General features: G+C 41.7%; 1 protein-coding gene across 1 annotated transcript; it reads right to left on the reverse strand.

Annotated features, from left to right (window-relative positions):
* Window positions 1–954: 954 nt before the first annotated feature.
* Window positions 955–13,856, reverse strand: LOC138582389 (keratin, type II cytoskeletal cochleal-like). The gene is made up of 9 exons (XM_069653654.1): window positions 13,244–13,856; window positions 12,638–12,846; window positions 12,193–12,253; window positions 11,817–11,912; window positions 11,365–11,529; window positions 10,669–10,794; window positions 6,075–6,295; window positions 2,448–2,482; window positions 955–2,358 (listed from the first exon to the last, which is right to left on the reverse strand). Exons 1-9 carry the CDS (start codon window positions 13,757–13,759, stop codon window positions 2,039–2,041), a joined length of 1,749 nt encoding a protein of 582 aa, XP_069509755.1. The 5' UTR covers window positions 13,760–13,856; the 3' UTR covers window positions 955–2,038.
* Between the last annotated feature and the right edge of the window lie 2,662 nt (window positions 13,857–16,518).

The following is a 16,518-nucleotide window of genomic DNA, read 5'->3' on the forward strand; positions in this document are numbered from 1 at the left end:
TCAAGCAAGAGAATGATGAATGGATCTCGGAAAAAGTCGTATGTTGTGTGATACACAGTCAGGGAAGATGTAGTCACTTGTTTTTAGGATGAATACATGGGAAACGTCAGACCAATGGGATGTGTCCCTTTATGGTTATTTTTGCATATCTGGAATGATTATTTGTATTATATGAATCTGATTCATCCCTCCTCAGGTGTTTTTGCTTGGCTGATTGGATCTCACCTTTTGTCTGATGGAGTAATGTGGTTCATTGAAATGGAGGCTTTGTCTTCCTTTTGTTGATATGCTGTGCAGGCATTTTTCTGAAAAGAATGATGTTTTAGACTAATCAAATGATTGGATTTTGCCAATTATTTTGAAGGTGTTGTTGACATGTGTAATATTGGGAAACCCTGTTTGAACTTTAATGCTTTTGAGATTTATTTTACTATGCATGTAGGAGATGTGCAAACAATGGCATCCAATACTGTGCTTATTTACGCTGGTCCAATGTGGCCACCATATGAGTGTCTCCAGGACGTGTGATTTTGAACTTAACTTGATACACAGTAAATAAACCATGACAAAACCATTCCTGGTGTAATGTGTCAGGGGCACTCCCCCGCTGGTATACATCACGTGTGCCTTGATGTATTTAAAGATTTTTTTACAGAGAAACATATTTCTAAACTCACTTTTCCCCGTAGTGCCTGCTGTACATGTTTTGTTTGAAACCGGAGCATATCACATTTGCCTGACAAATGATGTTATTTCCTGGGTGCGTGTATGTTGGCAAAAGCTGAAACTTTTGCACATGATTCCAATGCATAGAAAATGCCCCGATATCATCGGCTTTGCCAATGTTTATTATGTGTGGTTACTGTCAGGGCAGCCCGTATGCATATTATGTTGCCGGAGGCATCTATTAAACATGTGCGTTTAAACTAGTTAAGAAAAGACACAACTTCTAAATGTATTTGATGCTTTTTATTCGTGATTTATTGCGAACAAAGTCAAAACAATTGAGCTGCAGCTAAAAAGTAAACAGTCAAGCATGATGATGTGGTGACAAATTGAAAAGCAGACATATAATTCGAGGATCCCTAATCACAGGCGACTCTTGGCTAGTTGGAGAAAACATGGTGAAACGAAAGGGAAAAATTATAATTGTGAAACATTTTTTTTTGTTGGTTTTTCTCTTCTGCAATGAAAAGTATTGCAAAACAACCCTAGGAATTACAATAATTTTGTTACTATAAGACTCTTTTATCAAACTCTGATAGCAGGCACATTTTAATAGAGATATGCAAGATATTCGAAAGGGCTTTAACTTTACTGATGCATAGGGACCACGCGCATTTTAAATTTTTAGCGCATTCAGGTACCATCCTAACTAAATCCACGTCCCATGTACTTTATTTTTCAAAGAAAACATGTCTAACTTGCTCTTAGTGGGTATATTATAAACATGCTACAATCACAGAAATAAATGAAAGATTTGTAATGTTCCAGCATATTCGGGTTTCCCGCTGATATCATCACCCACCAGAAGAATGGCAACTGCAAGACTGACAGTATTTTTACTAGCTGTCACAATGTTGAACCTCTAAGAAAAAGCCCTGACTTTCGTTAATACAATAATGGTAATTCCTTGGAAAATGTCGAACTTCTTTTGGCCTAAATGAGCTTTTCTTCTGCCTGAATCAATCCGTATAAGTGCTGCTTTAGGTAATAAAACGTATTTCTGAGGTATTAACTTGCACAGGTAAAAGAGAGAATTTTACTTGTATGTGGTGTTTATGTTGCTCTGCAGTTAAAAGATGGTTGCTGTAAAGAATCATCGCATTGGTTTGTTTTATTTATTACTTTCTGGACTAGACCTAGGAAACCTATGTGTAGTAACATGTTGAAGTGACTTTAATTTTTTACTGGAAGTTGAAACCAGTGTTTTTTTGTATAGTTTAGTAAATGGGCAAATGAGGAGCCACTCTGGGTTGCTGTCAGTAGAGAAGGGTAATGCTCTCAGCTAGAAATAACATGTTCTATAATCTGCCTTTTAATGCTTTCTTGAGCTTGAAGTGGTTGTAACGGTCCTAACACTGGAAATATTGCTACCCCCACTTCCAGCACCATACCCATCCCCTGAAGTGTATCTGCTCCCAGATGCATTTCCTCCAACAGAACTTCCTCTGCTTCCAACCCCGCTAGAGGAATATCCACCGGTTGTGCTAAATCTGCTTCCGCCGCCGACTCCACCTCCGCTGCCACCGCTAAATCCACCAGCATGATGCAGTCCGCTTCCACTGCTGTATCCGCCTGTGCTGCCGTATCCTCCTCCTGAGCTGAATACACCTCCAGTGCTAGAGCTCACTACAGCTGTAAAATATAACACACACTCTCAGACTTCACTGTGAAACAAACTGAACGTGTAACTGTAGTACTCATGTGGACAGAAAGCTACTTACAGATACTCACAGAACCTGCTCCCTCGCCAGATAATCTGATGAAAGAGAAAAAAACAATGTTTTGTGAATCTTCAAATAATGTGCCCATGTGACACACATATCTACTGAGAGCAAACTGAGGGACACATGACCGACATTTATTAACATTGGGAGAGGTTGGTGACTATTCCAGTGAAATGAGTTTAACATGAACTGTGGTTTAGGCATTGAGCACTGTACTGATGTGGACAATTTATACATAATCCATTATCCAGCTCCTTCAAATTCCCAATTTATTGATACTTTACACTTGAAGGCACAAAGACGAGAGACACACTTCCATGTGCACCACCTTGTGCTCTGAACCTTTTTTGTATTGTCTAGAAAGGAGTGAACTTTGGTTGATAGTCTGAGCTGCTCCTGAAGCCTTTCTCACCAGCGTGTTTTGTTTCTGCATAAGTGTAATTTTTCGTCCCTGTCTTTCAAACTCTTTGTGTTGTCCTCTGTGATGTTGTGGTCAGGATAATACCACGTGTGGCTAATTCATGGAAAGCATAATGTTTGAAGAGTCCTTTGCTGAATCTCTCTGAGTCTGCCCCCATTGCGTATGGATGTTTGTGGCCACTCCAGGCACAGCTGGATTTTCCCTTTATTGATCTGTGAAGTTGCAAGACCAAGGTTCCATTTCTCTGGCAACTGCTTGGTTCACAAGCATGTGTTATGTTCACAGGTACCAGTGCTATTCAGTTTTGGACCATCTAACTACTATTTATTCTGCATTGGCAATATAGGTCTTGAGGGTTGGTATACCCCTGGGGATGTAATTGAATGTTTGGTGGTCTTTTTCAGGTCATACAGATTTATAAAACCTGCTGTACTGAGAAGTCATCTGACCTTAAGGCTGATCACTCTTGCCTAATCCCTCAGCCTGTTCTAGTTGTTTCACACCTTCCACCTCAGTAGCACATGCACAAGGCGTGCATCTGACTTCTTTTGCCACTCCGTCTGGCCTTCAATCACCATCTAATGGTATGCAATGAGCACAGCCAAATGATCAACATTCAGGCATACACCTTAAGGATAAATAGGACACGCATAATGTGCATAATGCATAGCACAGAATCTTAGTCTAAGCCCCCTATGCTAATTCATTTGCTTGTTGATTTGGGTTCCTTGTTATGGTCGAATTCCTTTGCTGTTTTTCTAGAGTTCAAATCTCCAACAGATTGATTAGTTCTGTATCCTATTATCTCATGTTAACAGTTCACAATTGCAAATTCCACTACGCAATCTTCCATTTCTTGACCAAAAAGAGAATAAATATCATCATTATAATTTTCTATATTTCTCTACAGTGCAGGGATTTCCGTTTTAAAAGAGGCTGACACAGGCCACCTCAGAGAAATTTCAGTAAACAATTCAAGCGAGCATATTGCAAGGTTTGTTTTGGGAATTTAAATTGAGGATATCTTTGAGAGTATGTGCAAAAATTCAAGTGTATATTTCCAGAGTACTGCTGAACGTAGAAAACATGTCCATTTAATAAAAACATACGCAGGTGACAACGTGTAGCCTTTGTGCTTATTTTTAAGTTGTTTTTCTTACCATCTAAAGCGTGCCCTCCACTCTTGACTGAAGGAATTACATTTCTTCGCACTTACATGATGTGCATTTAGAATTCGGTCCATACATTGTTGTAAAATGAAAAACGCAGGACTGTGTCACCTTCTTTGGTGGCATAGTGTCAACTGTAAATTGTGCGCTGCATAACCGAGCGTTGAAAATAAACATAGTTTTCTTTCCAGTGACCTTGGGGGAAAACACTCTAAAATCATTAAATTCACCTACTCAGGCAGTTCTGCATGAAATGTTATTTCTGTTGCAAGTCTACAGCAACAAAAGACTTTCTAGAGATCATAGTTCGCGTTACGACTCACTCAGAATATTAGATTCTGGTCTCATAAAGACAAGGCTCTGCATATCCCCTTTTATTTCATTAAGCTTTTACCAGTGAGGCCCTGAATTATTGGTAACTGATTCTCTGGGGATTGTCATTGTAGGCAACCAAATGGCTACATGAAAAAGCAAGGAGGATGCACCGTTGGCCTTTCTGGTAACTAGCAACTGATGTATAGGCATTTCTGACTACGACTTCCATTATTACATTATGGCCAAATGTTAAGAATGTCATGCAGGCTTCAATCCGAGTGAGAATTGATTAAGTAGTATCCCGAAAGCAACGACTACTCCAAACATTTGTGTATGCCTCTTGCATGGCTCCTCATGGACACCTTTCTACTCAGTTTAAGGAAGAGGCTGTTGAAATGTCTTCTTTGTGCAGTCATCCACATAATAACTCAGAAGTAATTCACAGCAAAGACTGATCCTTGATTCTTCGGCCCTCATATTCTGCTTCTTCAAACTCATTTTCCAAGCTAGAGTCAGAATCCTCAGCATTATTTCTGAGACGAATCTCCTATTGTAGAAATGATTGTCCACCTTGCTTTCACCCTTCCCTCCATTTCTGAACATAAAGGCATGGTTTTTGTAGAATGTCTAATGACATTTGAACAATCTAGTGAGTTACAAGAATGTATCCAGTCAGCTGCGTAAGAATTTGTATTTATATGGCTCTGGAAAGGTCATTTTGATTTAACATTCAGTAGAAATAGCCAGCCGGTTGGATAGCTGGAAGCATAAACCTTTATTGTTTATTACAGCTGTAAAACACACTAAGTTTGCCTTACTGTGTGTTACCTCTACTCCGAATGTGAGTTTCACACACAAAGCGATCTGACAATTGTTTTAACTGCATGGGCAGAGGCTCTCTTTGAACCCGTATGTTGCTACAACATCACATTTTTGACAAACTCGGCAACACAAATTGTACTTGAAAAACGTCCCCCCAAATGCATTTGCTTTGAATCACAGTCCATTCTCTGATTGTCCAAGCGGTGGCATGATGAACATTCTTTAAAAGGTAATTGTGCTACTTAGATATTCAACCGCTCAAAAATGTTGACAGATGACACTAATTTTTTCGTTCACTCCTCTCACAAAGCTATCTTTGCCCTTCACATCTTACATAAGAAAAAACACTTTACACATCTATAAATACTCATTTTGATTAGATCCCAAATTGCCACGGGTGAGTAAAAACATGGAGTGACAATCTGCGTTATTTCTCCTCCTTGCCATTTTGGATCAGAATCCCTGGATGTAGTGGGGCACGGAGTGGGGAAACCACTCTGCGCGTTTTGTTTCCTGCAGGGAATCGTCATGTATCACATCTTGATGCAGGTTCCAAGAGCACGAGTCCCTGCATATTCTGCCCTCCTTTTGCACAGTGAAACATAATAATGGACGCTTCCATGTGTTTGGGACAAATGCCAATACTGACCGCCCCCGTTCATGCATGGCAATGATTCAGACACATTTTATCTTCATGCAGTGGATAATGGCAAAAGTCTGGATTCCTGTTCCATTATTCCTAAGATCTGTGTATAATGAAGTTGTATTTGTTTTATATATAGCGCAAACCTAGCTAGGAAGCAACAGAGCAGTGCATGTGCTGTTGAGGTCCATAAGCCATTAGCCTATTGCACAGAACCCATTTTTCTGTATGAAATAAAACTCTTATGAACTCACCTGCACTCCTCTCCCTCTAGGAGCTTCCGGTAGGTGGCAATCTCAATGTCCAGACCCAGCTTCACATTCATTAGGTCCTGGTAGTCGTGCAGCTGCCGGTTCATATCCTGCTTGGTCTTCTGCAGAGCCTCTTCCAGCTCTGCCAATTTGTTCTTGGCATCCTTTATAGCACGTTCCCCTCGATCCTCGGCTTCACTTATCGATGCTTCAAGTTTGGCACACTGACATTTTAAAAAAGAGATGGGGTACAGTATTACTCTCTGCCTTTTTCCTTTTTTCCTGTTTCTCTTGTTGGCACTTAGCTCTATGCTCGTGCCTATTGTAAACAGGCTTTGTAGCAAGTGACATGAACTGCAGAATGTCCTTTTCTGACAGTTTACTTCCACACCCCTTTTAACACCTGAGCATTTCTGTGTAATCCCACACGTGGAAAGTCTGACACCACAGTGCACTTAACTCTGATTCGAAGTCTAGCTTTCATTCTCATGTCTATAAAACTGATGTGCAGGCCGCAGAGTGGGCACGCCAATGGCAAACATGTCCATAATCCCGATGCAGTGGCATCCTTCCACCCCCAAACTTCTCACTTTTGAGATCTTGTGAAACCTAATTTTCCTATTTGCAAAAGCTCTTTCACATGATTGAAAGACCTAAAAAAATCACAGCAGTCTACCTTCAAAATCGGAGGTAAGAGATGTTTGGAGCGAAACCTGTTCACTCCTTTGCATTAATAAACATCCACTTGACTGTTAAACATTTCTTTGGGATTGTTCCAAAGCTCATGATGAAATAAAAGAACCCAGCTATTTTAGGATCTAATCTCCACACAGATTCTTCTGATTCTTTACCTTACAGAACCCTTATTATTGCTCTACAACAGGCCTCGAAATGTGCACTTGTCACTGTGTTTTAGCACGTAAGAAATGATGTGCTCATCGGATGTGGAGGACTTCGAGGACACGTGACATTTTATGGCTGGCTGGCAGCTCTTTAAGTTTTTGCCCCGGGTCTATAGGATATCTTTATTATTATTATTATTATTATTATTATTATTATTATTATTATTATTAATATTATTGTATTTATTGACAGCGGACACAATCATAGGGTGAAGAATAAGGTTAGGGAGCAGAGAAACAAGGGAATGTGGATCTAACAATAGGGGAGGGAGAGCAATTGTCAGCATTGGGCTCTAGAAGCAACCTGGGGAGGAAACAGTAGGGATCAGATCACCCAGTCTCCGGCATGGTGGGGAGTGGATGGTGTATGCACCTAGGAGTTAGGGAGGAGCCATTCCTTGAAGAGGAAGGTCTTGAGCCCCTTCAAAAACAGTAGAAGCGAGGGGGCGAGCAGATATTGATGGACAGGAGATCCCAGAGTCTTGGGGCGTAATAAGAGATGGCTTTCTTTTCTGTTTTTTTCCTTCCTGCACTGGCGGAGTCCAAGTCTGCACATGCCCTTACTTCTGGTGACTTTTAGGCCTCCAGATATGCTGAGTATCTGAGTGAGGTAGCTTGGGGACTTCATGGTGACTGCCTTGTAGATGATGCAGCAGGATTTGAAGATGATGATACAGGCATGCAGTGGGAGCCAGTCTATTTCGAGGAGGGTCGGGGTGATGTGATTTTGCGGATGGTGAATGGTGAATTTGCGGAGTCCTTTGACTCGTGCTGCAGCTTGCGGGACACCTCATGGGAGCTATGGTTGTCACAGGAAGCTCTTGCAAGAGGACATTGCCGCCCTCTCCACCATCCAGGTGGGAGAAGACCAAGGCTTGAACAGCAGATCTGAAGTTGTTTTCTGGGATGAAGGGCTTGATTTTCCACAGCAGAGAAAGTTGGTACCACAACAAATCAGTGAAATTACTCATAAGGATAGTCACATTCTAGATTTAACATTCATATCCAAGGATGCCTTTTCTTTCAAAGCCCCCATTCCACTAGTTTGGTTCGACCACTTGGCCAATAAATATGATTTCTCTCCCTACTGGATCTCAATTCAGTCTTTCAACCACACCTTAAGGAGGCGTAGCCGCTAGTGGAACCAATTTCTATTTAGATCTTTGCTCCATCTCCCATTTATATTTATTCCATGTGCCTGTATCTCATATTCCTCATATGAGACATTGACAAGGAATAGCATTATCTCACTTAGAAACTTAAAACAAAAATGGATTTTATTATTCCAGAGAAAAATGTGGGTGCCACCAGGAGGGGAAATGAGAATCCCAGGGTCACCTAGAAGATATTAACCTTGAAGAAAGATAAAGAAAGATTTGCAAAAGTGTGGAGGACCAGTCAGACCCTTTTGTTAAAGCAAATACTTTTACAAAAGAAAAAATACAAAAGGCCCATTTTACAAGCCACACATACTATGGCAATCACTTACAGGTTTCTGGTAGCTCTCAAGAGGAATTTTATTATTTTCTTAACTAGTTCTGCTCTCCTACTCAAATCTAAAATGTCATGCCTACTCAAGAATTATGTGATGACCTAGCACAGGGGTAAACATTTCAAGTTGCAAGCTATGAGCCATAAAAAGTCACTCGCCGCCTCAATTCTATAACTAAACCTTGCTGACCATTTATATCTCTCCAAGAGTCAAACTGATATTTGCTTATCTCAGATCAAACAACAGCAATCTTTTTCAATGGTCTACCGAAGTAACTCATGAATATTGTACCTTTTAATAAAGATTCTCAGTTTTCAGAATTTCAACACCTGGATCAGAAGCAGTTTGTCAAAGTGGCTAAAACTAGCAAACTATTTACCTTTCCATTCGATCCCTGTTCTCCAAGAATGTTAAAGAAGCTAACCCTTCATTCTAACTTGGGCTATTCCATCAGAAAAAATGTGAATCCCTCATTATGTTTGTGAAATTGCCAAATTCTTTAAAATCAGCCACAGTGATCTTTTTGCTTAAAAGCCTTTAGCAGATACTTGTGATCTGTCGAGATTCTGCCCTATTTCATATTTATATAGACATTTTTTAGGGCAACCAATTGTCTTACGCGTTCAAGTGTAGGAGTGATAGAAAATTACTAGAGTTGGCTGCTGCATATTGTGGTGTTCAAGAATAAATGCCCTAATCTCTAAAAAGAAATTCTGTAAGGTTAGTGTGAACACCAATCATACTGCACTGAGCCCAATGTTCCTTTTTAGAATGTAAAACTGTAAACCTTACACTATTTCGTATTTAACCTACATCCTTCAGCATATTAACATGGTGATAATATTCTGTACTGATACTGGCTTGCTTCAGACTTTGCACAAGTGGATGTCTATGGATTCATCCAACATGGATGGCCTTTGGTGACTGACATTTTGGGTGGCACCCATGCACTGGTGCTCCTGAGACTGTCTCTTAGCATTGAATAGTGTCAAATGGTCGTCTCTTGGCAAGACTGCATGACATTGGCTGTAAACGGGAAGCCCTTGAATGGCTAATTAGTACTATAATTGTATAGCCTACTCCAAAGTATGGGCCCACCCTGTCTCACATGAGCTACAATACATTCTAGCATGATACGACATGGAACAAACTTTTATTAATACCATGAAAAAGCCATGCTTTTTTCAATCTTACCATACTAGTTTGAGCACTTAATTCCCTTATTCTGTTACCAACAACATTCTCCTTTGTACAGAGTCTATTCTTGCGTACTTCACTCTGTGCTCAGGCTTAGCAGCCCAGCATTAACATTCCAGAATTTGACCTCAGGCAAAACGTTTGCCGATGCCCAGGCATATAAGCCACCAACATTTCAGGATTGCCCAATCACCCAGTCAAGCCCCTCATGCATGCAACATTACACTGTTTACTAACGGACAATTCCACCAATCTCCCTTGGAAACGCAACCCCATTTTAGCAAACTTTTAGGGAATATCTGCTATCCTTCTTTTGCAGCTCTAGAGTACACCTTACAGGACTGGCATAGACACACACTGCTAGCGAAAAACATCCCCCCTGCTGAATCCCACTCCCCCTCTGTTTGTAGTGCCCATTTCCTGCTTTCCCTTCCTCTCCTCTTCTTCTTGATCATTTTGTCTCCTCCAACAGACTAACGTCTGGATACTCTTGGTGAGGGTACAGCACACCACTCCACAGACACGACATGGCGCTCGGAAACTATTTTGGTGGTTATTTGGGCCAATGGAAAAGTATATCAACATAACATGCCCCTCGCTGGAGACATAAGTCAGCTCCATGTTATAGAAAGGTTTTTTCGTGTTAACCATCTCTAATCCCATTTTTGCCAATTTCGTCTGCGAAGCCTCACCAGTGACTTGGATATTGGTTAAATAACACCATTGTGCATTGAATTTTCGTCAGTTTACATCCACTTCATCAGTTTTATCTGTAATAAATATGTCTGGTCATGTAGCAGTAGCAACACTAAATGTAGCTCTCAATCGTCGCACAGTTCACGTTTGTTTTGTTGTTTTGGAAAACTTTGCTCTATCGTGGTAACGAGCATGCCCTTAATTTTTTTACATTGTTCTAACCAAAACAGTTTGTGATAAAATCACACCTACATGAGACCATAAGCTTTGTTGTTTGCGTTACTCGAATTATTGAATTCTGCTGTCTTACCTGTGCTTTCACGTTATCAATTTCTCCCTTCAGTCTTTGAATCATTCGATTGTGCTCTGTGATTTCATTTCTAGTGATACGCAGATCATCTCCATGTCGTCCAGCCGTAGTACGTAATTCCTCATACTAAGAAAGAAATGCAAACATGTAACGTGGAAAAGAACAGAATTTGAATGCACCCAAGAAACAAGGGTACTTGTGCACTGTTTCTACGACTTTCTTCTCTGATTTACCTAGGCTCATACATTGCATTTTGTTGTCTTTTAATTCTTTATCTTTCGCTGTCTTTCGTTTTGGGCACTCGGTACAGCACTGAGTGTCCGGGAGGGCCAGAGGAGTTTGTGAATGGAGCAAAGACATTTTACCAAAATGTTTTTCAATGGGAAAAACCCACTGAAATACTCTTTGTAAATCAGGCCTGGATCAACTTACAAAACCTTTCCTCGATAGATTTGCAGGACCTACTTGGACTTTCCAATAAATATTATGATTGTACTTGAATATTTTGATTCGTTTTGTGTTTGCGGTATGGAGAAGTGTTGGTTCCTTTCAAAAACATCACGATTTTACCTTCTGTCCATTAAGCCACTAAGGGCTAGTATAATTAACAGGGTTAGTGTTAATGGGTTACTTTACTGTCTGCTTTCAACCCACTTATGTTATATGTGACCTAATGTATGGTTAGAGTATACACACCTTAGTTTGGTACCAAGATTCTGCTTCAGCTCGGCTCTTGTTGGCCATGTCCTCATATTGAACTTTAACCTCGGCGATGATGCTGTCCAGATCCAGATCCCGGTTGTTGTCCATGGATACGATGACGGAGGTGTCTGAGATCTGTGCCTGCAGCTGGCATATTTCCTATAAGTTACCAAAGAATATACCACTGATTTATTCGGCACTGGAACCATTTCCACCTGCCGTTTAAGGTGAACTGTCTTTATTTGACATTACATTTAAGGTTAGCTGCCCATCCTTTTTAGAAAACAGAAACCAAAAGCACATACAAATTGTTGACTTAAAGTGACTGCTGGTTTTAACTCGATTTAAAAAATGAAAGCCAAAGGCAAAAAGCCATAAACCCATTTCATTATTAAGTAAAAGACTACAACCACTCCAAACCATTGTTTTAAATGAGATTTCCTTACCGCCTCAAACAGTATTCTAAGGAAGTTGATCTCCTCCACCAAAGAGTCCACCTTTGCTTGTAACTCTGTCTTATTCAAAAAGGCAGCATCAACATCCTGTATATGAGCAGATTAAATTAGACCTATTTTTCTCCATTAGCAGATCATTGCTGACATGCATTCTGCTTTTCTCACTTTAATTGGCCTAGTTTTCTAGTAATAGGTATGTTTCTTCCTAGTAGCATCATGCATATTTTACTTCGCATGTCAGGAAACCATTTTAAAATTATACAGTCATTCATTAAGACGTGTATATATTTTCTAGGAATGACAAGTTCCCAATGATGTGGTTTTGATAATATTAAGGTAAATTATGATCAAACATTCGAGATCTCACCTTCTTGAGGACCACAAATTCGTTCTCAGCTGCTGTGCGCTTATTTATTTCATCTTCATATCTGTTGGATTAATGAAAAGATGTGATGATACACATCACACTTTTTATTTTTATATTTATTGCAACATTGCTTTTTTTAACCAGGGGTTGAGAATATTCATAATTTTCAAAGCTATCGTCACATACCAAGCACATGATGGGTTAGTTGGACCTTATATCCTCCCTTCCATTTCTTGTGTGAAAAGTAGTTATTTTTCATGCTTTAAAAAACATGGGAGCAGAGGTAAGTTTGGAAATAAAGTTATAACATACGTGTTAACCTTAGGACCTATGGACACTCCTACCACTGATATATTAACTGACTCCTTAATTCTGATATGGGAAAAATAATTTTATGGCATACTTCACAAAGGTTGATCAGAATACATGACTCGGATCGACTTACTTTCGCTTGAATTCCTCCACAAGATCCTCCATGTTCTTCCTGTCTGATTCTAAACGGACTCTGTCCCCACCCATACCTTCCAGTTGCCGCCTTAGGTTTGAGATATAGCTCTCAAAAAGAGGCACCATATTACTTTTCGCTGTCTTTTGGTCTTGCAGAAGATTCCATTTAGTCTCCAGCATCTTATTCTGTTGTTCTAGGAACCGCACCTGAAAACCAGCAGGTGTGACATTTTTGTAAGGTTTTTATCTTGTTTATAAACGTTGCTACTTGGCTGTGCAAATACTTCTGGTAAATGAACTAAAGAGTAGAAGAAAATTATGTTGGGTCTTAAACCCATACTTAAAAAAAGTAGAGAGAGAAGTAGGGTTCCAAAATAAGTGAAAGGCTGGCCAATGTGTTAGTAACACTTGTATAAAAAGTGCCCATAGGAATGTCTTGGTATTTCTAAGAATACATTTAATTACAACAACTCATGGAGTACATATGTATGACTTTTATTAATTAGAAATATGCAGTTTGGAAAATAGGTGCTTGTGCCTACTCCTCCTTAAACAAATTACATGTTGGACTTGAATATCAAATAACTTGATACTGAAATCTTACCTTGTCAATGAATGAGGCAAACTTGTTGTTGAGGGTCTTGATCTGCTCCTTTTCATCCTTTCTCAATCGCTCGAGGTTTGGGTCTATCTCCAGATTTAGAGGAGTCAGCAGGCTTTGGTTGACAGTAACGTTTGTAATCCCTCCTGGGGGACATGCTGGAAATCCTCCTCCAAACCCAAAACCAAGGCCAGCTCCAGCACCACCTGATACTCCTCTAAGACTGTATGCATTGCTAGCTCCTCCACCAAACCCATATCCTCCACCAGGGGCACCAAAACCATATCCACTTCTTAAAGTGCGGGTGCCACCAACTGAAATTCTGCTTGGACCAGAACTGGCACTGTAGAGACTTCTGCTGCCAAAACCAGCATTCCCTCCAATACCCGAACTGCCAACGATTCTTCTTGTGGAAGTAACAGCTCTGTACTGGCTCCCGCTCCTGGGCAGAATGGCTGAGGAAGAGCTGAAACTCTGCAGTCCCCCCTTAGAGCTAGTGCGAATGGATTGCTGAGACATTGCGTCTCCTTAAAGATCGAATGAAAAGAAATGGAAAATGCGCTGGAGCAGACAACTGAGTGGCACAGAGTGCATCCGTCTGAAATGCTGGCTGAGCTTGAACCTGCCTTTATCTGTCAGCAAAACTGGGATTGGTCCCATAAACGCTGAAAAAGGACCCTACCTTTGAATTTATGAGCTTGGAAGCTTTGCAGGCACTCGCCCTGTTCATCCTGACTAATGGGCGACTAATAACCACACACCGCTGAAATAAAAACGATGCTGCTCATGTTCTGCTGGCATTATTATCTCCATAAAAGGGTATATTCAAAGAATTACAATGTGGATTCCAAATTATAATTAACGACCAAGATCCTTAGACGTTTCCATCACATCAGCATCTTTTTATATGACTTTTGGGTTGGTTGAATGTGCTGAGAGTTGCCTCCCTTTGGCTCTGGTCTTCTAGCTTCCCAGAACTTCAATAGTCAGCATAATTTCTTTGCAACATGGATTTTATGGTTGATGCAGCTTTTAGAATGTGGTTCCTCCCTCTTGGCTGAGAAGGAAAGCATGCTTCACAATGCATTTTTGTTAATGACGCGGTCCTTGAAGGTGAAGTGTCATTGTTATTTATTTTTAATTCTGTTGTGCCACTCCTTCCAATTCTTTTCTTTATGCTTTGCAGGGCGTTCTTTCAAAACAAACTAGAGACAAATTGCGACATTGCCAGGACTACCTTTGGTCTGTCACTCCTTGGACGCCGTTTGCTTGTTTTGTTTATTACTAAATGTTTAACTTTGGTATTTTTAATTCTTTTTTGTAATGTTTATGTGCATTTCTATCATGACGTGGGTGTGGCATATTTAGTGGGGTTTTCCGTATTTGCTTTAGATAATATGTAGTGCAAGAAGAACACATCCTTTTCCTTTCCTGAACCGACCCGAGTACTGCATCGTGGCTCTATGAGAAACGTCATAGATGTGCCTCTCTACCTTACTTGTAGGAATTCGGCTAAGCAGGATAATCCAGCATGTATCGCAACCTCTACTGGGTAACGCTGACATCTTCGTGAACCTGGGGGGGCAAAGGAAATGTTTAAGATTTGAACTATGTACATCTTTAGTTACATCTTATCAAAGAGAAAAGGAGATACACTCATGGAAATGTGTGCATAAGACGTTCCCTGCAGGAGCTAGTATTATATTTTAGGATGGCTGACTAAAAAGGGCTTGTTGTGCGAAACTTCAAGCAAATATATGTCAGCCCATTAGTTGGAACCCCCACGCCCTGTCCGATTTTGTTCATACGCGTTGAATGGCATCCCGGGAAGGCCTGCACAGGCACAACCGTGTACCTCCCTCCCACATGCGCCTAGCCCGCACTGCTGGTCCCTCTCTCCTTAGTCCTACGTCCCGTCCCCTTTCCTCCAAACTTATGGGACATCCCTCCGTCCTGTGGGACGGGACCGGAGCGCTTTGTAAAAGCATCCAAAAAGGGTAACAAAAAAATCATCAGGTCACCGACGCTACGCGAGGCCGGATCCCCATCCTCTTTGTCTAGACTGTTTGGGTCCGAATCACCGTTGGGACTCCTGTTTTTATTGCGACTCCCTTTCGGTCCGGGCACTTCAACGTCAGTTGGAGCGGTGGGAGGAGGTGTTTCAATGTACTCCTCCTTCGCATTTTCAGGCGTATCGATGAAAAGAAGAAAAGCCCAATAAGTTCTTTACTTTTCAGAGCACCCCGGCTGGGAGATACCTTTCCGGGCCATTGCCGACCTGGGAAGAGCGTTGATCGCTCTGTCACTGGGGATTGCCCTGAGGTGCCTTCTGGGCCTAATAATTGTACCAGAGTTTTCTCCAAGGGTCTCCGTAAGTGGCCTGTGGATACCGGAGCACGCTCCGAGGCCCCACCTGTGGGGGCTGCCTGAAGACCCTGTTCTACTGAGTCGTGGGATACCGGAGCTCGCTCTGAGGCCTTGTTATCGGCTTCCCTCGAAAGTACCGGGGTGTGCCCCTGTTTCCGGACCTGGGTTCCCTTGTGCAGAGGCTAAAGCGACCAACATTCTGGCAAGGCCTTTTCAGTGAAAGTTGTTCCTCACCGTTCCCGCTCTTGTGGCGATGCCAGAACTGTTGAGGGGGCAACGAGTAAAAGTTCTTCCTTTACCGGCAGTGCCGAGGTCCTTCCTGTGGAGGCTAGTTTGGCTACTGGTATGTCACAGAAACATTCCAGGCCACATAGTACCGGCTCGCCCGAGGTTCCTTATGTAAAGCCTAAAATTAAGACCCCTGACCCACCGACGGGGGCCCCTGCCTCACTTCCACACGTGCCACAGTTCCCCTCAGGTGATGGCAAAATGGCAGCCTTTTCCGCAACGACACGGCGGTCATTTTGGGTGCTCACCCTACAACTACGCCATCGGCCTAAGGTGTAGGAGTTTGTTCCGCGGGTGAACATAAAATTCCTTGTACGCATCTGTTTCGTCCACTTTACGATTGGAACGCCCGGATGCCCCTTCCGCACAATGTCTCGTTGCCTGTGGGTTCGCCACCTTTGATTTTTGTGGACACTTCGGGGGATAGGCATGTGTGGCAACCCTCCCCTCTGCGTCCCTGGAATTATCCTCTTCATGAGAGGCCTTCTCCGGCTGTTCCAATACACTCTCCGGATGATGCCTTTTTCAGCAAATTTCAGACGCTCGTGCGTACCGACCCCATGAGAGAGTATTTCAAGGGTCTTTTTAGGGACATATGCCCGCCTGTGCCTCCGGCTCCAGCG

The sequence above is a fragment of the Ambystoma mexicanum genome, chromosome 3q, assembly GCF_040938575.1.
Source record: "Ambystoma mexicanum isolate Mex_15411 chromosome 3q, UKY_AmexF1_1, whole genome shotgun sequence".
NCBI classification, from domain to species: Eukaryota; Metazoa; Chordata; class Amphibia; order Caudata; family Ambystomatidae; genus Ambystoma; species Ambystoma mexicanum.

Excerpts from the sequence above, each read along its gene's own strand:
- LOC138582389 (XM_069653654.1), bottom strand. The coding sequence starts at position 13,759 with ATGTCTCAGCAATCCATTCGCACTAGCTCTAAGGGGGGACTGCAGAGT. Across the intron at positions 11,530-11,816 it reads TTAGAATACTGTTTGAGGCG|GAAATATGCCAGCTGCAGGC; the intron begins GTAAGGAAATCT and ends GGTAACTTATAG. Across the intron at positions 10,795-11,364 it reads AATCTTGGTACCAAACTAAG|TATGAGGAATTACGTACTAC; the intron begins GTGTGTATACTC and ends TTTCTTTCTTAG.